Source organism: Trachinotus anak, unplaced genomic scaffold (assembly GCF_046630095.1).
Source record: "Trachinotus anak isolate AG129_WGS33_773 ecotype Australia unplaced genomic scaffold, CSIRO_AGI_Tana_v1 ptg000024l, whole genome shotgun sequence".
Taxonomy (NCBI): Eukaryota; Metazoa; Chordata; class Actinopteri; order Carangiformes; family Carangidae; genus Trachinotus; species Trachinotus anak.
This window is the reverse complement of record NW_027273875.1, coordinates 7,571,165-7,598,767: the sequence shown is the minus strand read 5'-3', so window position 1 is coordinate 7,598,767 and position 27,603 is coordinate 7,571,165. Positions and strand designations below refer to the sequence as shown.

Sequence of the window (27,603 nt, the reverse complement as noted above, 5' to 3'; positions counted from 1 at the left end):
GCGGTGATGAATATTCCTAATATCTGCAGTTCCATGTTAGTACACTATAGGCTATAGAGGGCCTATGCTAGTTGTTAGCACCATCTGTGGCTAGGTGTACATTAGATTTGTTAATAGGTTTTCAAGTGGCATTTCTCTTAAACTTTAGTCACAGTGGCTAAAACAGTTGGCTGCCTGCAAGTACTTGCACTTGAGTGTTTCCATGTTTCTTGAGTGCTACTCCACTACATTTCAGAGGAAATTATTGTAGCCTAGCCTACATTTTACTTCACAGCATTTATCTGATAACTTTAGTTACTAGTTACTTTGCATACTAATGGTACAAAATATAACCTGCATGTATTTAACCACAGTAGAGCAGCAAATACTGTGGTTCCACCTGTTATTCACTGGTGTATGATGCTGTAAACTGAATATCTTAAAGCTTTAGACAGTTGGTTGGACAAAAAAAAAGGAAAAGATGCATAGAATTTAGATAAAGAAAATAGTCAGATTTATTAATAGTGAAATTATTGAGTTATTGAAACAATAGCGAAAAGTTTCATCAATATACAGAAACACTAAGTTTTTGCAACCAAGTGTTGCAACTGGCTTTGTCATATGAGCATTTAATTGGTGCTGTTTGGTTATTAAAATTCATATATCAAGTAAAGAAAGCAATTCAAAGCACCAATTTCTCATTCCTTTTGCTTGTTATGTAACAGAATATATCAATGTCTTTTGTTTGAACAGGACAAACTTCACCTGCTGACTGTGATGCCTTCCTCAAAGAACTCTAATCACTGGACTTTATCAGAGTTACTTGGACAGCGGCGGCTCTTAGGGCTCGGAGCTCTGCTTGCATGGCTTGTCCTTTTCCATCTCCTTGTGAACGTTTGGCTCCTCTGCATCTTCACCAGTCTCCTGGTGGTCCTCGGGGGTTGGCTCGGGTCCCGTGCTGTACTGGATGCAAACAGCCTTCTCCACTTGGAACATTTTTTGCCTCTTGGCACAATTAACCCACCGCTGTATTCACCCGAACACGAGTGGAGGTTGAACCATGAGATCGACAGTGCCGTCCACAAAGCAGTGCGTGACTTCGTGTCCTCATGGTATCGTACTCTGCTGCCAGAGGTGGAGGGGGAGTTTGAACGGGCGGTGCGTAATTCAATGTTGGAGTCAGTGATGGAGTTGAAGGAGCGTGCGCGGCGAGTGGACAGAAAAGCACTGGTTCAACGGCTGCTGGAGCTGTACGGCTGTCATCTGCAGAGCTACATGACGGCAAGACAGATACAGTCAACACGGAGAGAGGGCATTAGTCTCTGGCAGCTGTACAGTCAAGTAGATGCCCCTCACCCAGCTGTTCGTGGTGCGGCTGCTGAGCTCAGCTACTCAAGAGCTCTAGTTAACCTTGTCTTACATGTGCTTGTGCCATACCCTCAGATGGAAACCAGGACCGGAGGTTACATGGTTACAGAACTCATCACCTGCAATGTGCTGTTGCCGCTCATAAGCAGGGTGTCTGATCCTGACTGGCTGAACCAGACCATAGTAGACATATTCACCCGTTCCAGAGAACCACCTGAAATCAATGTGAGTGAGCGCCCGGCAGCTGCATTATACAGATGTCAGATCCAGCAGGAGTCCTGGACGACCTGCAGGTCCCTGTCTTCTTCTGAACAAGCAGGCCTGTCCAACCGAAGCTCCTCTGACCTTGACGATGTGCAGAGCAAGAGCACGATCAGTGAGAGGGACTCCTCACAGAGCAGCATGGTGAGCCTAACATCTGTGGAGAAATTAGAAAGTTGCCACGCAGGTTTGCTCACACCATGCAAAGTGAACTGCTGCTCACTCACATCTGGCCATTACTCCCAGTTATCAGAGTCCAAAAGGATTTCATTGGACTCCCTAATTCAATCAGACTCGGAGGATGACCTGACAGGAGGCTTTTGTGACTGTGGTCCTCCAAAAAACTTTTGCAACAGGAACGCGTTAAAGGACGATGAGGCCTCCGGCTGCTTTGGTCCTCTGAAAAATCTTGGGCCGAAGGTGATAGTCCCTGAGGACTCCCAGTGGCCGGCAGGTATAGCCCAAGAGAAATCCCCATCTTGTCCCCCTAGGAGACTTTGCCTAACCTCCTACAACTTTGAAACCCCAAACAACCAATCTTCACCCTTGCATATCCAGAACGTGCAAATTTCTGGTACTATCACTGCAAAGGAGCAGCGCGGCACTGGTACACATCCCTATACTCTCTACACTGTAAAGGTAACACCACCTCCTACTGTCTTTCACGTTTTGATTGATATTTGAATATGTTTTTTTGATCATCACACATTGCCCTAATCTTCCTGTTTTACAGTTTGAGACAGTGGCTGAAGCAGAAAGCGGTGCCTCTCTGCAATCTGCAGGCTGTCACGCTGTCAACCGGAGATACAGCGAATTCCTCAACTTGCAGACGCGTTTAGAGGAGAAGCCTGAAGTTAAGAAATTAATCAAGAGTAAGAAATTATCCTCAGCTTTAAATGACCATTGAATTTAAGTGTATCAAGACAGACACGTTATTGAAAATCAATGTTCTGCATTTCAGATGTCAAAGGCCCAAAGAAAATGTTCCCTGACCTTCCATTTGGCAACGCAGAGAGTGAGAGGGTTGAAGCCCGTAAAAGCCAACTGGATACGTTCCTTAAAGTAGGTATTGGGATCGTATCGTCACTCTGCATGATTGATAATATTTTGATATTTTTATTAATCCTGTAATTTGATTGATTTTTCTAGCAATTAAGCAGTATTCCTGAGACAGCCAACAGTGAAGACATGCAGGAGTTCCTGGCTGTCAACACAGATGTTTGCACATATTTTGGAAGAAAGCCTTTTGTCAAGTCACGAATTGATAAGGTGAGACAACGTCTATATAATGTAGCTCTTCTGAAGACCGTGCAGTACAATTGTAGGAAAGTTTTAATGTGATTTTTAAGCATTTGATAAAATGAGAAGAAAATTTACACTGGATAAAACAAACCAAATCTTAGAGGAATGTTTTTTTTTAAATACACTTATTTGCTTTATTGCTGAGTGTTAGATGAGAAAATTAGTACCACTGTCTTGTCTGTACACTAAATATGTAGCTGAAGCCAGCAGCCAGTCAGCTTAGCTTAACATGAAGACTGGAAGCAAGGGAGTAGTTGGCAAGGCTGTGTCCAAAGGTGGCAAAATTTGCCTCCCAGCACCTCTAAAGCTGACTGATTAACACTGTGGAAAGTGTGATCTGACTATTTTCATTGGTATATTTTCCAAAAAGGGCAATTTAATTATCTTGTATCTTCTCCAACTCTTTCCATTAAAGATGATGGAAAATGCATTAGACACGTTGAAGACAGCTTTCCCTTACCCTGAGCCCCTCAGTCCAACAGAGGACCTTGAGGGAGATGCTGATGGAAGAACGATGGACAACAGGAAGTACAGGTGAGGGCTCGATTTCAGCCCAACACAGAGGTTACCAAAATTATTGTCCTGTGGTCCCTTAATAACAAAGCAGTGTCCACATGTGACGCCTCGTCATTTGTCGATGAACTGTGCACAGTTCAGCCAAAGAGTACATCTTAAAGGAGTTAAAATGATCCAAGACACATTAGTAGACACATAGTAATTTAGTAGTAGTAACATTTGCCAAAAGTAATCTAATTTTGTGCAGTGGGGATATTTTTCCTTTGTCTTATTTAATCATCTCATGAACCCTTTAGATTTGTTTTGAGATTACTCTTGGGCTCTCAAAACACAGGCCCCTGATCATGTTTCTGACAGTTTAGTACAGTATGAATCAGTGCAGGTTGTTTTGTTACTATGTTTTTTGACTGTAAATGGGGGATTCTGGTTTTGTGTTTCATGTATCAGGAGACTTATGTTCCCAAGCAAAATTTCCCCATCTCTCAATATACCTGACCTACATCCTAAAGTGACATACTGCTTCAGTGAAGGCAGCGCTGTAAGTCATTATACTATGTTTTTTATGTCTCATTGATGAATGTGTGTTTGAAATGGGAACAGCTGACATTGTCCTGATTTGTTGTCATTGTCGTTGTCTTTGTCCTGTTCACCTTGCTCATCGTGACTCTTCAGGTCCTCAATGGTATGTCGCTCTCTGGCCTGGAGAGCTTCGTCAATGAGCAGGAAAGACTTTTATGTGAGCAGAATGGGAAAGAGGCAGCCAAGCAGAGCTGCGAGCAGGCTGACAAAGACAAGAAGACTTCAGGGAAAACTCACGGGACAGGTTGAGATTTAAACAACAGTCATGTCTTAGTTAGTTTTACCCTTCATGCATTCCTTCCAGCCCTCGAGATTTAGCATACAGTAACATAGCATCACCACTTGGGTGCAGCATAAGTCCACTGTTTGGAGTCCTCCTAGTCACTGAGGAGTCCTCCTAGTCACTTTCCACCGTTGATGGGCTCTGCCTGTATTTCATGTGTTTTAAGTCCCTCTGTTCTCGTTATTGTGTTATTCATTTATTGTTGATGTTTTTTTTTATGTGTACCGCAGACACAGCTGTGGCAGATGTTGCTTTGAACATCTTGTGTCTTCTGATGAAGGACCAGTGGAGCTGGCTGTGCACTGAGAACATACAGAAGACCATCAGACTGCTCTTTGGCACCTTCATTGAGAGGTCCCTGTTTCTTCTAATTTCTGTGTAGCATAGTATTTACTAGTATTAGGTATTTATATGTATTAGGGACAGCTTCATGAGGAAAATGACCTGACAGGAACCACTCATACCAAGTGGTTTGTGGCAAATAAACACTGCATAAGATTCTCTGTGCTTTGTTTCTCTTCATCTGGTGATTAGTATCTCACTTCTCAGCAGTCAGTGCCTTCGCTGTGATACCTCAGCGGAGGCACTGACTGCTCAGTGGAATCAGCTGTGTAAGGAGGGAATTAAGTTATAAATTGTTTCAATCCGCTCTGTTTCACTCCTAATGAAGTTCTGTAGGGACTGAGGCTTTGGGCTGATGTGCTGATTCAAAGCTATCCTGTATCAATAATTGAAGATGCAGTGTGTGGGATTCCCCATTTCTTCAATGCCTTTCAAAATATTGTTTTTTTTTCCTTTCAATGCAGTGTTTATGTCTTTCTGTGAGAACAGCCTTAAACAAAGACTTCTCTAGAATTACCACGGGGTTTGCTTCGCCACACAGTCTGTGGGAACTGTGCTTGTCTAATCTCTAGTGTTCTGTGGTCATTAACTGATTATGTTGGCCTCCATTTTTTGACTTGACATATGCCTCTGGGAGTTTTCTGGTTCAATGAGCATGTCAGTAAATAATGTTCATGCCCCTGCCACGTTTTGTGTGCTTGTTTGTGTTTCTTTCCCTTGTGTGTATGTCTTTCAGTCTGTCTTTTAGTCTTACACACAGGGCCTGATATATCAATTGAAAAGCACACAGCGTTGCACTTATCTACTGACTTTTGTCTCAGGTGGTTGGATGTAGGAGTTGCCCACCTTACCAGTGCCCCCTGCTGGGTGATTTACCTACAAGTGCTGCAGGAAGCTGTGTGGCCAGGAGGCACGCTACCTGCTCAACCACGGCCGGAGCGCAGTGCCGCGGAAAGAGAAGAAACTAAGGAGCAGTGTCTGAACTGTCTAATGCAGCTGCTTCCAGGTACGTAGCAGCTGGTAGAGTCAGACGTTGGTGTTTGATTGCATATAAAATGCTGTTTTGATTTGCAACACTCCTCAAACTATCTTATCCTTTTTGGTTTGTTTCATTATTTGTGCTTGAACAGAGCTGATCACTGACATGCTGGGCAGTGAGAAGTACAGACTGAGCTTGGAGGCCATGCTGGAGTCTTTGCAGGACCATCAGATAAACAAGTGAGTCAACAACCACACTGTGGAGTGAATATGCATCAGACGCTGCTATTTTATTTTGAGTACAAACAGTTAAACCAAGAGCTGAGAACTTTGTATCACTACTCACTGTGGTTATAACTATAACTGTAACTATACTATAATACACTACCTATATTAGTAAAACGTTAATGTTCAAGATAAAAATGAATTCATCTGCTGTATTAAATCATTTTCATATCCTATACTATCAAGGCATCAGTTTTAATAACAGTTGATGTCATTGACCCCTGTTTGTGTGATTATGAGCAGACATCTGATCTACTGCATCTGTGACCTGCTGCTGGAGTTTCTGGTCCCTGAGTCGTGTGACGAGGCCTTCCAGAGGTCTCTGCTGCAGAGCCTGGCTAAAGACACAGAGAGGGACAATCCTCACACGAGATCAGCACATGATTAACACACTGATGCGTCACAGGTGGAGGCAATGGCTGGATGATGCGCAGTGTATGTGTGTGAACGCTGTGAGGGATTCATAATGGTCAGTAGTAAGTACACTCTATAGGGTGATGGTGCAGAAATGCAGCAGTCATTACCCGATTGGTCAGTAGCAAAAGGCTGCTTGTTCGTCATGTGTCATGCGTCAGTCACGTGCCTTGCCTTGTGACCTATTGTAACATAAAGATGAGATGACATATGTGTATATTTGTGAAACATCCAGAGGGGACACATCAGGAGGAAAAAGAGAATGGGCTCACAGCATCAGACATCAGCACATTACACAATCAAGTATCTACTGTTTTTGTCTAATGAGATCTAAATATCATATGTTATTTTTTTAATAAATGGACAGTTAGTCCACCAATCCCTACATGCACAACAGGGGTGTGCTCTGTAACTAGTGCTTGCTTACTGTTTTTATTGATGCATTTATTAATTCATTGATTCAGATGTTTGTTCAAATGTTGCACAGACTTTCCATGGAGCCTAGTGAAAATGTACCTAATGTTAGCATACAGTATATGTTTGTGATTTTCCATTTTAAATACATACAGTATTTTTTAATGTTTTAATGTAATGTTTTATATATATATATATATATATATATATATATATATATATATACACACAGCCACAATGTGGAGTGAATATGCATCAGATGCTGCTATTTTATATAAATATATATATATATTCGGCAGTGTGTTTCAAGTTGGCTCTACATATAAGGATTTTATTCTGTGCTTTGTTTCTCTTCATCTGGTGATTAGTATCTCACTTCTCGGCAGTCAGTGCCTTCACTGTGATACCTATCAGTGGAATCAGCTGTGTAAGGAGGGACTTCAGTTATAAATGGTTTCGATGATGCTGATGCTGATGCTAATGAAGGTCTGTAGGGACTGAGGCTTTGGACTGATGTGCTGATTCAAAGGTGTCCTGTATCAATGAATGAAAGTGCAGTGTGTGGGATTCCCCATTTCTTCAAGACCTATACATGCAATGGTCACAGATTTTACATTCAGCTCCTCTCTGAATGTGTTTTATCTCCATTTCCATCAAATTATAAGTATGTCCATCTGGGTCCAGCTTTTATGAGCAGCTTTAGGCCAGCATTCGTGTATATACGCTGTCTGGTTCAGTTTATACCTCCTCTGAGAAACCAGTCTCAGGGTGTTGGTTGTACTCTAACTTTTAACTTGTGGTTTAAAGTTTGATTGACATGAGGAAAACACTGTATGATTGCAGCTCTTAAGACTGGACAAGCAGGGTAATTGGTTACAATATCTGGATTTTGAGTAGACACAATAGTAAGTTCATTTACGTTGAGCAACCAACATTGAGGTAGTGTTTGCTACTCCAGTGACATATTTTGTCTTGATGTTGTTTCTCCTGTGGGCTGAGGCGTCTATACAAGACCATATTTCATTCAAACACATTACCATAACATTGTGTGTAGCAAAGCTTCAAAGTATAACTTGAAAACTGGATTGTCATAATAAGAGCTTGTACCGACACTGGTAGTGATTATCCCAACGACAACTGACAACATGACTGTAAAAAACTTCCTTTGTTTTAGATAGTCTGTGGGAACCATCTTTTAATGAATAAATAAGTCAGACCATACTATTAAGAGCATGATTCCATGTATGACAGATTTGGCAGATAGTACCTTCAGTGATTCACCCAAGACCCCAGACTGATATTTCATTTATAAAAGTGATTTCATAAGAGTTAGTGCAGGCTGTGTTGTAGTCTTCCCATGATCTTTTGATCCTGACCAGCCTTTGAAAAATGCTCACTGCTTCACAGACGATTTCAATGATGAGGCTGTAATAGCCTGAAAGATTAACACCTTACTGCATGACTTATGAAACCACAGTGAAAATGTTCCTTTTGTATTTAACTTAAAGTAAAGTAAGAAAAATTTAGGGAACAACAGCATTTATTAAGTGTTTCCACATGACAACATAACTTAGTTTATCATGAAAAACATTTTTGCTCGTGAAACTTTTTTCTCAAATTAATTGAATTCAAATCAATGTGTTTTTATCTATTTCAAGTCACATAAAACCTCAAGGGACATCTGTAAAGACTGTGGTCTACATACTGCTGGCATATATTCATTGTAAGACATACTGTATAGTCAGTTTTAATATTATGGTCGTTAAGAAGTATACCACATATAAAACTATGTCAGACTTGGGCAGAAATTGCCGGTACTGATACTGGTACTGATACTGGTATCAGAGACCAGTAGAAATGACCTTTTAAACTCTGCAGACACAAATCCCTCTGGATTGCACTAAACACTGCAGTGTCTCACTGTGTGTCCTGTGCAGGGATGTGATTATGAGCCAGAGATCAGCACAGTACAAACACTGATCTTTCTAGTGTGAAAAATTGGGATTTCCCCTTTAGTGAAACTGAAGTGCACTAATATTTCCCCTCTCCTCTGTCTTCTCCCTGTGTGTTGGAGATATAGACATTTTAAGTCTCTTGTTTATTTGTTACTTGTTTTTTAGGGTATGTGATTGCTGTCATTACTTGTTCCTGTCGGCATCGCGCACATGGCCTGTACCACATCATGTAGACCAATTAATCGGAAGATTTGATCACTTTAAGGCCCCCAATAGATACTGACAGAAAACTGTTGCTTCTGACAGAATCAGTCACTTTGTTACAAATGAGCTCAAAACAATCTGATATTATTAAAGGTCCCATACTTTACACTTTCCTGGTGTTTTATTTTTAGTTTTGATATCCATAAGAACATGTATTTGTGGGTCTAAGTACCAAGAACCATCTCAACTATCTCATTGTAGTTTTACATCCCCTCTCTCGGGCTTCTATCTGGAGCTCTAGCAACAACAGGTTGATGAGCCAATCAGAAGAGAAGCTCTTAACCTCTCTTCTGATTGGCTGATTTTCTGTTTTCTGACTGATCAAATACAAATTTAGCAGATTTCAGGTGAACACTTGGAGAAATCAAATCCTACAAGGTTGGATGCTGGATCCAGGTGGGCCATACTGGAGGCATAGCTGAGGGTGGTAACCATTTTGTTGTGACATCACAAAGCTACAGAAGTCCTGACAGCTTGTTTTAAGACACAGTTTCTGAATAGGGGCTGTGTGCATTTCTCTTTAGACTGGGCGCTTTAATACTTTCACATTATTAATATAGCACCTAGACCTGCTTTGTCATCAAAAAAGACATGGACATCTCACTTTCTACAATATGGGTCCTTTGAAGCTCAGAAGCGTTTTGTCTGCTCTGTTGACCATTTGAAGAAGTAAAAATCACTACTAATTACTTACCTCTACTTAAAGTGATATTTCTACATATCTGGTTCAATGCAAAATATTTTTCTTTCACTTTATTGGTTTTACTTCCCGGCAGTAGGATTCAATATGTGTTTTATAATACAGAAACACAAGAGGACACAACGTGCAATCAAATGCAATCTGTGTACAATTCAATACAGTAATGATAACAATGCAATATCTTTGTAAAGCTTTAAGATGACACAGTGTCTAAAAGGTGTTGTTGTGTAAGGGGGTGGGGGTAATAACAGGAATACCTGACAACACAACACAGGAACTTATCAGTTCATGTGTCAGTATCAGATGTCGGTGTGTAAATCAGTTCCCTTTGTTTCCATGTGTAGTTCAGAAAGACTTTTTAATCTGGGTCTAAGGAACATTTATCACAGCTCGCTTCCTTTCTCATGATATCATGGGCTGATACTGGCAGGCTCCCACCTCCTGTCTCATGCTTTGGGACTTCACTGGCAACCAGAGGAGACAAAACACTCTAGCTGCATTGGTGGTGGCCCCATACGTTTCAAAGTCAAAGCAGCTGTAATTTCACCAGAAATCTCTCAATGGGACAAACATCTGTGAAATTTCACAACTTCTCGCTGACTGACATGTGAAATGCTTCAATCTCAAATTCACTGATTTGCTCATTTCAACTGAGTATACAAGTGTATTGACTGTAGTTTAAAATGTCTTGGAAAATTAAAATGTATTGGATTTGATTCATTTTACTTAACAACAAAACTACTTGAAATGGTTTCTCTTCATCATAGCACTTGAATGTGGAGAGTGCAGTATGTTTTGTGTATATAAAGAGGCAACAAGTATAAAACAAGACTTATACTGAGTCTTCTGAGACTGGTCGCTGGTTTGTTTAAAAAAAAAAGGCATTTAAACAAAACCTTTACTATCACATTGTGCAATTTGAAAATAAGTAGTTAGCGTGTAGCATGTTAGCATGCCACAGTAACTTGGCAAACTATGACAGTGAACATGGTAGATATTACACCAGCTTAGTATTGGCATTTTAGCAGTTTCGTGATGGGTATGTTAGCATACTGATGTTAGCTCAGAACACCACTGTGTCTATACAGAACTGCTAACATTTCTTTCAGCTCTTGTTTTACCTTTATTTGACTACTTTTCCCCATTTCTCAACAACATTGGTCCAACATATAAATCCAGACTCTAAATCGAACCTATGTCAGTAGGTGTCAAAGTCTGTTGCAGCTTGTTACTTGATACAACAGGCTCTGTACATTATGTTGATTTTCATTCTTATTCCTGCAATTCACTCTCCATGCTTTTTAACAGTGCAAGAAAACCCTGCACACAAATTCCAGAGACAGTAGTGCAACGACTGCGACCAGTGCCATATAGCTGTTATAATTTGTTTTTTGATTCTACATTGTTTTACAGATGTTCGTCATTAATGAGTCACTGGTATTAAGTGTCACTGGGTGTGTACTCCACCCCTGATCCAGACAGATTAATGTTGCCTATTTATTCACAGAATCTTTTGTCTGTATTCAGGGCACTGGGGATATTGTTTCTCACTACTGTTTTAAGATAAAAAGATATATTTGGTAGACTAGTAAAAGCCTTTGAAGCACATGTACTTCCTGTTTTGAAACATGTCTTCTGGATGAGACTGACACTGTCCCACAGCACCTGAGTGAAGAAATCAGACAAGATGCTGCTCTTGATAATGATGCCAAAAAACAGGAACCATTAACATGATGATGATGATGATGATGATGATGATAAATTATACGCCTGATGACTCCTCACGGTGCCAAACAACAGATGTGCTGTATATATGTGCAGTATTTGGGGTGCCAGCCAGAGTTCACACTTTGCTCACTGACCGCAGTGAGTCCCACCTTTAAACCACAGCGCTGACAGTCCAAGGAAAGCAGACCAACAGCTGCAGTATCATGAAGGGCAAGTTTTATGGGGGAATTCCATCTTAAAAAGATGAACGTACAATCTTATTCACATTTGTGGACACACTTCCAGATGTAGCGATTACTCAGAGCAGAGGAGTATCACCAGTTGAGGTTAACAAGTTTGTCTGTGCTACATCTGAATTTTGAGGTATACCTCAAATTTTTCCCATCTTGCCGTTATTACCACAGAGCGTAATCAAAAACATGATTATAGTTCAATCTTTGCAGTTGACAAGTGTTGTCATTTACAGTAACATCCAACAACAATGTTGGAATATGACGATTAAGACAGAGAAACGTACCAACAGCGGGCCTAACGGCTGATTCTAGCATCTGACCTTTAGATCAAGTGGATCTGGTTCCTGTTAGCCATGTGTGTCCTCTGCTGCACAGTGCAGATGTGCACTGAGGCCTTTAAGGAACTCTGACACCCCGCCTCAGTGCCCTACTTCCATCTACTTAGGCTGGAAAAAAACTCAATGACCAAGTTTTCTGGAAGACAACAACATATTTCGATCACAATATGACTTTATCCAAATGCAATCCTCCACTCCTATACTCCACCCCTGCCCTATTTCAGCTGACTGTTTGGCCAGTAGTGAACGTCAAAGGGAGGAGGTAGCGTGAGGGCAGACAGAGTGGTAGGCCACTGTGCTGTGAGTGGACTTGTGTGTAATGAGATTCAAAAATTCACCTGTGATAAGCAGAGGGAGAAACATGAAACCTCGGAGCTGGGAAGAGTGAAAAGGGTGATGCTGACCACTTCTTGACCCCACCTTGGGACAACTGTCTGAGTCAAACCATCAGTCACTCTCGGTTCTGGTAACTGTCTGCCCCTAATGACTCCTGACCTCTTGGCAAGTTCCCTGAAGGTTCATCAGGAGTCTCTCCTAGGTCAGCGCAATGCTTTAAAGCCTGTTTCAGTGATGATTGATAAAACTATACAGACTCTTGATTTCTTTTCAATAGTAGTTTTTTCTTCATAACTAACCTGCACAGGTTGATGTTTACAGAAAATACTAACATAATATGTTGCTTTAGTTTCCTGCGCATACAGTCCGTTTGAATACACAGAAATGTTTGCAAATAGAGAACACAAGATCTGGCTGAAAGATTGTCAAGTTGAGACCTGAAGGACTCTACCAACCCAATGACTACTAAAAGGTGAACTTGCAATGTTTGGACAGAAAACATTAATAAGTCTGATTAGGTTTTTTGTCAGCACAGCAGGTTCCAGTCCTGTGGTTTAAGTGTTATCAGTGAGACGAGTCCTTTATTTCCATAACACTTTGGAAAAGTTTTTACATTCAACACACACAGTGAGTTCATAAAACCTGATGCATTGTTGAGTCTAAAATAATCAGCAGTATAGGAAGCAGTTTAGAGACCAGCCATAACATGAATATACTTCTGATACATGAAGGCTTTTTTGCACACACACACACCAAATGTGTGAGGACTGTCACGATGCAAAATGTGAAAACAAATATTCTTTACAATAAACTTTACATTCTGCAGCTCCCTACTGTTCCACCTCCGATTAAAACAGTCTGAGACATTTTGACAGGCGTCTCTAACCGAGGTCAAGGTGCTCTGATGAGAATGTGTTTTAAGGGTGGCATGTATTTTGTCTCTGCCACAAATTACCATGTCAGAGATCTCAAAATAGTGCATGTCCCTGCACGTTTGGTAAAAATGTTTGGAGATTACTATCTGTGTCCTTACTGCTTACTCTGTACTGTGTAATTAGTGGCTGTCATTGGGCAGACTGGTGAGCTCTGTCACCAACATGATGCACACTCCCACTGTCCAACTTACACAACTACTGTTACTTTTTATCACCAGCATGTGCCAGAGACTGACTTCATGTGCCTTTTAGGAAAAACTCCTGGTCTCCGACCTTTTCACCTTGTTACCATTTAAAGCCAATCAATACCTAACTGTGACCTCGTGTTACAGGTTACATGTGTCAATGAACTATGAGCAGTTCATCCAAAGATTGATATTTGCTTCTCAAGTGATCGATAGATAGTCCTGAAGAAGCTACACTCCACAGTATCTCACCAAAAGACCACATGTTTAAGAAAAGCAGCAGTCCTATAGTGAAATACACTTAAACCTGTTCTGGGTGGAGACATGTGACATGTATCCATCACACTTTTTTGTTTTCATAATGAGTAATACTGACTCATTGTCAAAATAGCAATTGGCAATTTTGTTTCTTATGTGTGTATAGTTTCTTACAGATGTGATTTGCAGTTTACAGGCATATGAACATGCTGAAAAGGGGACTTTCTGGTTTTGTTTCTGTTGAACAGTTTTATAGCTTCTCTTAAGAGCTCTTTACTCTTAATGATTTGTGAAGGAATGCATTGTATTTTTTCAAACTCAAAAACTAAACTCGCTGAATTCAGTGCAGAACTTTAATGAGCCATATTAGGTCAAATCTGCCCTTTTCCTGGACTGAAATATTTGTGTTCATGCCACTTTTCTATTGTTTCTCATCTGCCAACATGCATTACGTGTAACCTTTGTGGTAAAAGTTGTATAAATATAGTCGTAGGTATACAAATGTTTTGTGTGCAGAGATACAGTTGCACAGTTGCCTGTTGCAGGCTCTAGAAAGCAGCTGTCTCAGGGTAATGAAACAAAGCACGTCAGTGTGAATTCTCTGTTTCACCTGTGAACGGACCATAGGGGAGAGGGGCGCCCCTTGAAATTAAACATTATGCAACATGCTTGTAAAGTTCTTCTCTCCCTCTCGGTACACTTTCTTTACATGACAGTAGTTACAGGCCGTGCCTCAAAGGAAGTGTAAAAGGTGACACCACCTGTCATTTTAATAACTAGCCTTTGTAAGCCCTGGGCAAAGTCCAGGCCCACGCTCTGAGTCTTCTCTGTTTAAACAGGTACAACACGGCTGCCGCAGAGCTTCTGGTTTGATTTCCATTACACACTCTACAGGGCTCATTGCATGATCCACAGCATTAAACATAATGATTTTAAAGCAGCATTGCTGCTCATTCTCAATGAACATATGTGTTGAAATTTGCTCTATAATCTATTGCATTTGCTCACTGTAGCCATTGTAGGCAATGTACTGTGCTTTATTACACTTAACATAAAAGTACTGCAAAGCTGGGAAGTTGTTAGAGGGCATATTGGGTCATCTTCCCTGCAGTGTTTGAGGATGTATGAGGAGTGTGAATGCAGTAGATACTGCATCAGGCCCTGGGAAGGTAGTCATATTTGACTTGTATCCAGGAATTACACCAAGTCGTCATTAGTTATCTTGACCTCTACATGGGCAGAGAGCAGACAGAGGTATGTGAGCAGTGCTACAGTATGCGTGTAAATCAGTCCTGTCACAGTAACGTCATGGAAGAATGCAGTTTTCCACTGAGCCAGTTTAGAGACTTGATATTAGCAACATGTGGTGGAGGATAAGTAATGAGTTAATGCTACACAGTGATATGTACAGTTTGGCTTGATGATGAAATACCAAAGTTTTAAAAGACTCTTTGCAAGCATCCAGAGCTTTTACATTTCTGCCCCAGATTTGCTTTGAAAGGCATCTGGGTGCATCACACAATTCACTCAGTAGGCAGCCTACTGGAGACAGGCATGGTTCTGATATATGGTCCTGATACTGAGCAGACATGAAGGTACAAAGACAAACTTTTGTACATTACAGTTCTTATACTAAAATAAAAAGGTGGCTTGCTGCAGTAAAATTGTAGCCCAGTGGCACAGCTAAGAGTTGCATGTAATGTCATCAGTCAACACTTACTACAGCAGAAAAGTAATGATAATAAACATCTTTTAGAAATCTCTCAAACCATTCAGCATAGTTCATTTCTAAACTTTCCTTCCATGTACTCCAAAATATGAAAAAGGTTGTCCAATGTTTAATGGTTATTTTTATGCATTTCAAATAGATGATTGTGTTTAATATAGAGGACACAATGACAAAGTTGTAGCTAGGACAGATGCACTTCTCTGACTACAGGAGCAAAAAGACACCATGTATATTATTTTACATTTCCTCTTTTTCATTAGTTTTACTGTTCATTTCAATGAAGCAGATATGAAATTCTGTAGTTTAGAGACAAAGTGTTAGGAATCTTCAAGTTTGTGTTGATTTCACATAAAAGCTTTCAGGGGAGAGACTAGCGACAGGAGTGTTACACTGGTCTGATTGTAGTGTTAGAGGACAGTGACCATCCATCCTGGTCAGTGGAGGAACAAAAGTCATGGAAAGCATATGACTTGTTATGAAGTGGATGACAGACTGTGACTGTACATCTTCACTCTCTCACCCATCAACAATATTTGCAAAAATGACTCAACCCTATTTTTTAAATTTCATCAACCTCTGTATGACTCCAGGAGTCAGCTCCTCACACTTCTGTGTGTGAAGTGACCTGGGTGAAATGAGGGGTGAAATGACTTTATGGGGGCTTTGGGACTTCTGGGAAACAGCTGTAATTGGATTTAGACTGTGACTGCTCTCCTGAGGTGTGAGGCAAAAGCTATGAAATACCAGCAGCCAGCTTGGGATCAGGTTTTATCAGAAGTACCACTGGTAAACACACGTCTGTTTTGTTGATACACAAATGAGATTTACAACTCTATTAACACTCTATGAATGACTAAACAATCTTGTTAAAGCTGAATGACTTCACACCGTGGTGAAGATGTGTTTTGGATTCTTTGGAAACTATCTGTGCTCTGTGTTGCTATTTAAGTGTACTGTTAGATAAGTAACAACAAAAACTAAAGTCAAATACTTTTTTAAACATATTGTCACACATAAGCATTGACTTAAGAGGCTGCACGCTCTCCTTCTGAATTTAAATGTATGGAATTTAAGTGGGTCACGTAGAGGGGAAAAAAGAGGGTTAGGAGGAACTGCTGCTGTAACCCGCTAAACATGAAAAAAAAATATGACAGCTGAGAAAACACAAAATGACCACACTGAATCCAGTGCTGACACAGGATTGCAGTCATCTCATTGTCTGTCAGGGATTAATTCTACCATCGTTCATTTGATCGAAACTGACGTAACACAAACTAGGAGAGCCCTTTGTGGGCTGCGTGCCAGCTGCCAGAAGATTTGGCTGAAAGACTGGGCGGAGAGGGAACGGTGAAGTCAACCAAACTGTCTTTCTTACCCAATATGTGCAGAAAAAACTTTTTTTTCCCCAGGTCTTAAATTACAATTGATATTTGAATCTGATGTAATATGTCTTGTAAGAGAAACAATATTCTATCAGGCACCGTGCAGAATTACTAAAATCAAGATCATCTGTTGCAAGGAATCACCTACTTAAAATTTATTCAATGCTTTTGGATGTTTATGATTTACAAATAACAACATGTGTATTAATTGAGTAAATAATCATTTCAGAACTGAGCCATATGTTGAGAGTTTATGCAAATTGAGAGCCAAATTGACAGAAATTGAATACCCAACTTGGCTGGAGCTCGAGAAAGAAGATGATTCAATTATATTTTTGATTAACCTTACGATCACAGACATCTCATGCAGGGATAATGAAGAGAGAAGTATCACTTGTCTATGCTGCTCTGGAGCCAGGGTTGGTTTTACTTCCTCCAATCTCCCTCCTGTAGAGTCAAAGGATTTGCATTGACACTTGGCTGCACAGAGAGGGACTTTCTGAAACTTTTTCTTGTTCTTGGAAGTTTGCTCTCTGCCACAAGTCAGAACAGCCTCAGCAGAAAGCTGTGTGGTCTGCACAAATCAGGCACAAACACTCAGGAAGACGAACACAGCGTGGAGCAGTGTACCTCCTCGTGTTATCGAACAGGCGTCAGCTGCTCCTCACTCTCTAAGTGCCTCTGACACTCTGGCATCTCACTGTGATTGGACTGTTATTGCTGAGAATGGATTTCATGAACATATATCACCACTGTACACGTTTGGACTATTTAAGTTTGTGTTCACATCACTTTTTCCCCTCCACATGTCACATATTTATTTAGTTCAAATGGAAACTTCAGCTGGTTCAAATCCCAGCTGTGGATCTGTAATCGCAGTTTGAACCAGAAGATTTCCATATCTGTCTTTGAAAATCCAACATATGAAATCCATATAGTGGTTCAGCAGTTTGTTCTAATGATACTTCAACAGTGGTCAACTTTCTGTTCATGCTTTATGCCATAAACTATTGTTATTGGTAAAGCTGCATATTATTGATTTATTTGTCTTCCTTTTAGCCATAAGTTGCTTATTCAGGGCGTGTGTCCATACAGTGGCAGAAAAGCTTTGACAGGGCACTGGGCAGCGCTTCATCTCAGCGCTTGGGATTTGTTCATATGACAACAATAGCCTGACAACATATCACCACCACTGTTGTACAATAGACTAGCATGGCCAACTTTTTTATAACTATTTGTTTGACTATACAGCCAACAAGCTGACCACTTGTATCATGTTTCTGTCTCAGCTCGGGACAGACGGATATGGCCAGAACAAACTTGTCTTCATTTTCTCTGTTACCAGGGTGATGAGTCCCATCCCATCAGATTGGTTGCCTGAAAAGGAGCTACAGTAACGTCACAGACGATGACTTCAACTAGAAGTGCTTGAAGCAGCCACACAAAACAGGTGGAGCGCTCTTAAAGAAGACGCTGGGTGCAGTGCTTTTTCTCTAGGCAGCTACATACACTCTCTCCTCACTGGCAACAATTTTAAAAAATCAGCTTCCGCTCAGAAAACAAGACAAGGTCAAACTTTAGTATATGGCTGGACTGTGTGTGGTCAATGTACAAAATTTAGGAAGTTGCTTAAAACTGTTGTGCAACCGCTGTTAACAGCTACTTATGATGGAAAGTAGCTAAAACCTTGAAAAGTCGCTAAATATCACTAGATGGTGTAATATACTAATTAGCATATTGATTACACCATTGCATCATATTTGCTTGGAGTAGATGTCACAGTTGTGTTGCTGCAGTTGCGAGCACATAGAGAGCTGCAGTTTTAGGGATCCTAAAACCCAGAAATGAGTTAGCATTTTCACACTTCCTGTTCCCCTGTCCCAAAATTAATGCTTTTTTTGAAGAGGTTTTTTGTTTAGATGCCTGGAATAAGGCCTGTGTTTAACACAAGATCAAGATATTTTCCCATTTTATTCTACACTTAAAGATATGTCAGTTAAAATAATAAAAAAAAAAAACTGTTATGTGTAAATATGCCGGTTGCTGGCGACATGAAAACTGATCTACTCACCAGCCTAGGGCTGCTGCCCTTATGTTTACTCCTCAGTCATTTCCAAGCTGCTGTTTTGCACTGCAAAAATCCAGAGTTTTTAACCACAATGTCGTCTGACAAACTCACCATACACAAATTAAAGACAATGACTGTGAATTATCACCTAGAGAGGAAGAAGCTCATTCACATCTATGTCAGCTGCTGTGAATGTGTGAATGAGAAGCACAGACAGGTTCTTCCTGCGGAGGGAAAGCCCGACCATGCGCTGACAGGGCAGACCTGGTGACTGTCTTCTATGGAAAATTGCTAAAGTTTGTCCAAAAAGATGCTAGATTTGTTGTTAGGTGCTTTTTTGAAAACAGGTCATTCGAGTTCCTCTCCAGACAAATTTAAAACTATATAAAATACTCTGCTATGATAAATATTTTCTTTAACATAGTCTTTAAAAAATCAAAAACTGGGGCTGAAAGCAGATCTATGTTTACTTCCTCATTGAGAAATCTGGATCAGGCCTTGTGCCCCACCAACCACCGCTGCTTGTGCTGGGTGGAGGGGTGAAACAGTAGTGCGTATCACTGACAAGGTTTTGGGTTTATTTCGCCTACCCCCCGTCCCTGCAAGTTGACTGGATTGGTTCCTTAGGTTATATGATGTATGAATTCCTGGCTGTATGAATCTGTTTTTATGAGACTGTCATTCGTTCACTACAGTTCCAAAGTGGAAATACGCAGTCATGGTGTTGACTGCTTATTTTGTGCATGATATGTCCTGTATTACATAAAAAAACATCATATGGACATGTTAACAGGGTTAGAAACTTGATTTTCATTGGAGGGGGTCTTTAAAAGGGTCTGAAAAGTTGGTAGATCAAGTGACAAAGAGGCTAAATTGGCAACACTAACTGTAGAGACTGTTTGTGCCAAAGAGAAACAGAAGGGGGAACTCCATCACTCTGTTGGCCGACCGGTGGTGTAACTCCACAGTACAATTAGTCATCTGAATCAATGTTTATATAAAAATATTGATTATTACAATAAATGGTCATGCTCACTGTGAGTATTAATGTGTGTAACTTTTGGGTGCCTTTCAAAAGGTCACCACTGGCAGGTTAATAACTGTTCCTGAGTTTCTCTCTTTGTGTGTTTGCCTTCGCACATGTGGATAGAAACCCCAAGAACATTAATCTCCTCCTCTGGAAAACTTTTGTGGTCCCAAACAACATGTTTTATGACTGTTTTTCTTCTCTGTTAAGCACCTGTAATGTCACCTGTGTCTCACAGGGCTACCTACAGGATGAGTGAACCTCTGCCGCTCCCCTCTCAGGCCTCCACTGCAGGCAGTTTTGTGTTTGGCATCAGTAAACCCATGCTAGGTTATGTAACACCTATAGAAGTACGCTGTTGATTTATTGTACAGGTGTTGGGAGGCTCGGAGCTGGTGGAGCTCAGTCATAAAACAATGCTAGGGGCATGTTCACTGACGAGCGGGGTCAAGACACACATGTGGACAGGTGGAAACACACGTTACCAGTCATTCTCATGCAGATGGAAGCGTTGGCCCTCAGTCTTTCTTACATACATTTATTTGACGATTACAGCAAAGACATGAGTTCTCTCTGGTTTTCTCCTTGTACTCTATGTTCGCCAGGTGTGTTGATTTGAAGGTGTGTGTGTGTGTGTGTGTGTGTGTGTGTGTGTGTGTGTGTGTGTGTTTGTACATTTAATGAAAGACAAGGGAGGCCAGAGGCTTCTCTGCTTTTGTCAAAACTCACAAATCTCAGAAGCGGTGGTTTGGAGTCATTTTCCATATTTTGTCTTTATGATCCACAGAGAATTCAGAGCTTCTTTCAAGGCAGGATGGGAGGGAACATGTCAGTTCAGTTTGAAGCACTGCTTCCATATGACCTTTTCCACATTTTAGAAGGTAGTTACTACTGTTCAGACATACTCAACTCTTCACATGTTGCACAGCAGGAACATTCAATTTACAGTGCAAATTATTACCTGCCTGATGTCACTGGTCCCACAGCTCAGTTTGAAATTAGACATTTATCATTCACCGTGTGCAGAAAACACACGGTGAATGATAAACACACAGAACATGGCTACTTTGTCGTAATACAACAGTAGACAAATCATGCAACTGCTCTGTTGCTGTGTGTTGGTTCGTGTCTTCTGAATTTTGCCCAGTACAGTAAGTGCATGTGATGATTCCTGTAAATCTCTTGTGCATCTGCATGCCATTTGAATCCACAGAGTCAACCACTGCCCAAAAAAATGTAACTCATGGGTGTAAATATAAACGTAAGTAAATGGTTACAGAATAGAAATATAGAAAACACAAAAAGAATATATTCCAGTCATACAACATGCTATAATAATAATAATAATATACAATAAACAATATCAAAAATTGAGTTTGATAGGATTTTAGAATTGCTCATATATCTACTGCTAACTATGGGCTATATTAGCAACAGTCTTTCATTTGAATAATAAATATAGTGAGTTTTGAAAGACAAAAAAAGGCACATATTAAAATAGATTGAGTCCAACTGCTTGCCTTTACTGTTTTAAATACTCATCATGCTGGCTCCCTCAGAGGAATTTGGGTTGGATTAAGTAGATTGTCTGAACAGTTAATTTTTGAATAACCATGTGTTTATATATAGATTTTATTTGACATGGACATCACAATTACATTGGACGAACCAGATGCATTGCTTGAGTGTGTTAGCATACATGCTAATTCTCAACACTTGTCCATGGGAAGCTTTTAAGAAAAAACGATAAAATGATACACAGGCATTCCCAGACCATGTGAAGTTGAATGATATTTTGACTCCAGACATCACCCTGCAATCAGGCCAAGAGATTGGTAGTTCATTTATCACATCAATAACATCAATGCTATGGACAATTACAGTACATGAATATGATGACATACAGCTGTAATAAAGGGAAGACTGTGGCCACTGACACAAGTTAAGCAAACATGTTTTCCTCTATAATAACATAACGACAGCTGAACACCTGAATCACCTGAACGTGAGTTTATGAAGTCAGTTAATCACAACTCACGAATGTCCTTTCTCCTCAGCTCTTGTCTGGAGCTCTGTGGTATAAATCTGTGCATGTGCTTATTAAGATCTTAAAATTATTTAACATTCAGCTGAGATTTCGTGGTTATGAAGATATATGATCTTGTTTCTTTAGTCACAGAGCCAGGGCTGGGAGACGAAAACCTGCAGATTAGGCATGAGAACCTCAGCTGGTGGGAACTAAGTGGATCCTGTCTCTGAGAAGAGTCGAGTGCTTTCCAGGTTTTTTTTGACAAAGCACCCAGCCCTCTTTTGATCAGTCTGGAGCAGACATGCCGACTGAAAGAGGATCAGGCCCTGACATAGGTTCAAGTGAAAAAGTATCCTTTGAGCAGACTACAAATATTACTGTGCTGTATTACTATGTTGTTTGCAGTTTTGCTTTGAAGCTGCAGGTCATGCGTGGTCTGTATCTCAATAAATTTGCTTGAAACTAGCAAACTAGCTTAGGGCTAATTTTTTACAAACATGGGAAGAGTTTAGAAAATGTATTCATATATAGATCATCTGTTACTATATATATATATATATATATATATATATATTGCTGAAGGAATCCTTGATTGATAGTTTTGCTCAGGATCACCATTCCCAACAATATGAAAAATACCCAGACATGGAAGCAAAGTAGAGACAAGGGATATTGTGGGAATTCTCAACCTGTCTTACAGGTCCTCAAATCCTAATGAAGGATTTGTGGACCTATGACCTATAATAATCAGCTCTGGAGTGCTCTTAGTTTACTTTCACAGACAATTAACTGTAAGGCGTTATGAGTAGTGTAACATAATTTTTTTTTTGCAATTTGTGTGGTGCAAAATATTGTGCAATTGTACAAATATGTTGTAGTCCTGGTTACGTGTTTGTCCTGGTATGCTAAATGTTGACACAAATTGGAAAAGCTGTGGTTTGACACTGAAACAGATTTAAGGGGGCCGATACCAGGGTTAAGAAGAGTGGTTTCAGACAGATACTGGCTATGGAAAGAGCAGAGCTCTCTGGCTGGTGTGGAAGGGGAAAAAACTGCACAGAACTGGTGCTGATGCTCATGTATGTGTTTTGCAACAGTCTTTCAGAAGAACAACCTTTGTCTCGCATAATTTTTCACTCTTTCACAGACTTCATGCCAGCTCTGGAGCCCTACTTTTTTGGTTGGGGTCAAAAGAAGCTAATCCCTTTTACTTGACAGAGGTCAATGGATTTCCTTCTAGTCCAAGTCTGACTTTGGCAAGCAGGCAAAATCCCTTGATGACAGAATGTCTGCTGACCCTAAAAGAGGTTGAGATTTTTTATTTGCTCTCATTTCTCTGGAACGCTGGAAGTCTTTTAGTGTGCAAAAATAAATCAACATTTCCTCAGGACATATCATGAAGTACATATCTCCTTATGTACTGGTTTGGCTTGCTCAGTATTCTTCATATTAACTTCACAGCAACTACATTAAGTATTAATTACCTTGAAGTAACTTGAACATGATTAGAAGATAACCTTCTGAAACCACAGCATTGTTTTTGTTGATTTTGTCTCTTGACTATTCTGGATTAAAGAGTTATCATGAAGAAATGTTTTATTTTCACCATCACTGAAAAAAAGAAAGTAACATATAAAACCTCACACAAGACATCAAAAGTCAACTCACAGCAACAATTTAGATAGTAAGCAAAACCTTTGATAGCAGCTGTTGGAATAAATGTCTATAGAGTAATTTAGATTATTTTTAGCATTACTTTATCTTCCTTATGACATGAAAAACAAACTGTTAGGCTATGACTGGAACAACACATGTTACATTTTTTTCCTACCTGCATCCATAAAAGGCGATGAATTCACATTGCGATGAGGTTAAAAATACCCCAGCTTTATGTCTATGGAAATCATGTGTCATTTTACTTTTATGTATAACTTGGCAACAGTCAAGCTCAGCTGACCTACTGTGTTATCTGTTCATTTTCTTTAAGAGCTATGTGCAGAGAGTCACAGCAACAGTATACATATATATATCCATAGGAGTGCAGGTCATTTTGTTTTTAAAGAAACTGATTACCTCTCTAAATAGCTCAGTGTGCCATGTAGAATTATGTCTGTACTCGGTAAAGGGCCTCAGGCAAAGTGTCTGTTTGTGATTATAGTGTAGAGGTTACAAAGATCATGTGAAACTTCAAACTCTGTCAGAATAATGCTGATGAACAAAGTTGTCCTCTGGGTGACTGAAAAGTGCAGTTGGGACCAATAAATGGATCTTTGGTGCCTCTAAATTTAAATTGAACATGCTCTACAATAGCATCTGCTCATTACTTCCAAGTAACCACGATGTGTTACGATATTTTTCTCACCAAAAATCTGGAAAACATAACATTGCATACGTGGAAATGTGCTCTTTGAAGTGAAGACATGCAAATAAATCATTTTGCTTTTTCAAAGAAGTGTAAGTGAATGCTGACGTAAGAATGGTTACAGTCGCTCTGCTTGAAAAATTTTGATCAAAAAGAAAAAAATCATCACTGAAGTAAACCAGATCTGAATTAGACCCTAGCTGTGAGTGTTTCATGAGTAGTAACCACAACTTAAAATATACAGAGTTGGAATCACGTAACAAGAAACTTGATTCACAACTGTGTTTGCAATGATTACGATGAAATTAATTCACTGTGATACTGTGACACTACATTAAGTGCTGGCCACTATCAAAAATATAGCTTGATGGATTGAAGAGAAATTCTAAATAAAACTTTTTAAAGTTCTTGCAACCTTTCCTGTGGACATTATTTTTCAGAGCTGTGATCCACAAGAAGCCAACAGTATTTAATTGTTTCAACCAACTGATAGAAACGCTCACATTTTACACTTATATATATATCAGTATCAGTCTTGTCATCTACTTCTTGGTAAGAAAGCAATTAAAAACCTTAGACATGTGATAAAGCTTTGTAAAGTACGTGGTAAAATACAATGTGGTTAAATACAAATGTCAACTTACTTGCATAAAAGGTGAAGGATGTTTAATTTCAGTGTGAGAAATGCCTTTTTTTAAACAATATAACTGGCAAATCGGACATCAGTGACAGACTTTTAAAAATAGAACAGGAGCAATTGTAAGATATTTCTCCTTCGTCTTTGGTGGCCTATGCCTAAATCCTGATCAGTGTGAACCATACATCACTTATTTCATAGGAGATTACAGTAAACTGGCATCCTTAAAGGAACAATTTGGCATTTTGGGCAATAATAATAAAGTTGAGAACATCAATACCACTCTCATGTCCAATATGAAGCTAATCCAGCAGCCATTTAGTTTAGCACAAACACTGGAAACTGAGGGAAACATCTTCCTGGTTCTGTCCAATGGCAGCAAAACCAACTGAAGCTCATTGATTAACACGTTATATAATGTTTAATTAATGTCAAAAAATTGCCTGGAAAATAACCATCCATTTTTACAATTTGAAGCATGGCAACAATAAGCAACAAGTAAAATGTAGGCGTAATGGTCTGAAATTTGAAAATGTAAGCCCTTACACTTAACCTGATGTGCCAGATAGTTTGTTTCACACAAGTGGCAACCCACCGTGATGTCCCCCATTGGTTTGTGAACTGTTGTTTTGAAGCCTCGAGCTTGTAATTTGGCCATCATCCGAACAGAAACCATATTTGGATGAGAAGGTGGAGCTGAAGAGGAGTGAGGGGTGGATCTTACCTGCTTTGAACTCTATCTTGATTGTCAGACAGGTCGCCGTGTGTGGTACAGTCTGTCAATCACACGGTAGTCCCGCCCAAATGTATACCCTGATTTATTATATATATTCCTCTAAATGGGACCATAATTTAAAAAATGAACATCATGTTGTATTGAAGAAGACTTGAAACTAGTGACTGAGACAATAAACTTGTTAGGAAAACGTTTACTAAGGGTAATAAATCAAGTCAGAAGTAGGGCCATTTTCCCATAGACTTCAATACAATCAGACTTCTTTTTGCAGCCAGTGGAGTCGCCCCCTGATGGTTGTTATATAGAATACAAGTTTAAGGCTCTTCAGCATTGGCTTTACTTTTCAGACCCAGAGTCCACCTCCATTTTTATACACAGTCTATGGTTTCACAGGACGATCTGGGAAGGCTTTGGTATGAACTGTTTGAATTGGTGATTGGATGAACAATCCGTCTATCAAATGATGTAGAAGGAGAGTGCCGAAAAGGAAATCCAACACAACAACAAGCCACAGCCTGGGGAGCTTTGAAAGCTAGTTAGCATGTTGGCAGATGATTCTTGCCTTCTTTGTGGGGAAAATGTGCACATAAAAGATGCCTTTACAAACACCTAAACCGCCGCTTCTCCATAGCTGCCAGTAGTTTCTCCGTCATTGGACGCTGATGGTCCGAATGACTGTGTTGTGCCACAAGTGAACAGTTTGGAATTTGGCAAGGTGGTTTCTCACTAGTGAGAAATCCAGCTGTCTTACAAGTTTACCTTACACTACTTGTTACTGAGAAAACTAATTATAATATGGGAAATAACACATACTGGTCATTTCTCAGGGGTGTCCAGCAATGAAAACCTAAATGATAGCCTCTGATATTTTCTGTATTTTCTATCCCCAGTAAAACCTAATCCTTTTCTTTTTTTTCTCGATGGTCTTTCCCTTGCTTTTGAAGGGTGTAGTTTGGATGGGAACCTCCAGTTGAGGTTTTTCAGAGATACTGGAAGACTCAAGAGAGCAAATGTGGTTTTCCTGCTTTGATGGCTGTTTTTCTGCCAAGCCATTGAAATGTGCTGTAGTGGTGGGGTTGCTGTTATGTGATGCTGACTCCATTACAACGTGGCTGTGAGTCAACCTCCAGGAACCCAGGGGTTGACGCGCCGGGCCCCATCCATTCCCAACAACAACATGCTGATGGCTGAGAAACACAACGTATGATTCAAGAGATTAGCTCTCCTCTACTGTTATTTTCCCCTGAGAGATAGCAGTGGAAACATTGAGGAGATCACAGTCTATGGACACTGGAACAAGTGAACAGCAATATGGAACATAGATGTCATCGTTGGTTTTCTTTGACTCTACACGTCAGTACACTTTTTTTTCCTTTGCGTACAATGATCCTTAGTGACTAAATGATGGTGTGAAGTGAATCAGGATTTAGATTTTTTTTTTTTGTAACGTTCATGTAGCCTTATTAAGATTAGTTGTTTTACTAATTATGCCACAACATGGAGCACATAATCACTGGCTTCTCCAAGTAAATTAAAAGTAATGCTTCAGGTATTTATCTCCCATCAGCAAGTTATACAGCTCAAAAATGCACCATGAACTACATGAACCAGTAGGGGGCATTTTATGTGGCCTAATGAGCAGCTGTCCTCGAGTTTGATAGATAATACACGACTTTTTGGTTTACAGAGCCTCATACATTCTGAATTTTCATGTGGTAGATTATAGTATTACTATAGGGTACAAGCCCACTAAAGGCCTGGTCCGTGACATTAAAATCTCGCGCAGACACAGACTTCAGAAATCATTTTTATGATAAATCCCTAGCAATCTTTACTTGTTTTATTTACACTCACTACAAATGAGTGTAAATAAAATATTTAGAACCAAGCTAACCTTATGAGATGCTTCCAGATCTGTTGTGGTGCACTGAATAACCATTTGCAGCCAGACAACGCTGCTTTAAGAAGAAAACCAGCAAA

General features: G+C 39.9%; 1 protein-coding gene across 7 annotated transcripts in view; it reads left to right on the top strand.

Moving 5' to 3' along the window:
• Positions 1-9,048, top strand: part of snx19a (sorting nexin 19a) — a 97,730-nt gene extending 88,682 nt beyond the window's left edge. For all 7 annotated transcript variants that reach the window (XM_071461296.1, XM_071461294.1, XM_071461293.1 and 4 more), the window contains 11 exons: positions 733-2,247; positions 2,342-2,480; positions 2,570-2,670; positions 2,758-2,877; positions 3,326-3,444; positions 3,874-3,964; positions 4,099-4,249; positions 4,519-4,642; positions 5,452-5,636; positions 5,761-5,848; positions 6,137-9,048. In XM_071461296.1, coding sequence (XP_071317397.1) covers positions 757-2,247; positions 2,342-2,480; positions 2,570-2,670; positions 2,758-2,877; positions 3,326-3,444; positions 3,874-3,964; positions 4,099-4,249; positions 4,519-4,642; positions 5,452-5,636; positions 5,761-5,848; positions 6,137-6,281 — 2,754 coding nt within the window. In that variant the 5' untranslated portion in view covers positions 733-756 and the 3' untranslated portion in view covers positions 6,282-9,048. The remainder of the gene's footprint in view (positions 1-732; positions 2,248-2,341; positions 2,481-2,569; positions 2,671-2,757; positions 2,878-3,325; positions 3,445-3,873; positions 3,965-4,098; positions 4,250-4,518; positions 4,643-5,451; positions 5,637-5,760; positions 5,849-6,136) is intronic.
• Positions 9,049-27,603: the final 18,555 nt, after the last annotated feature.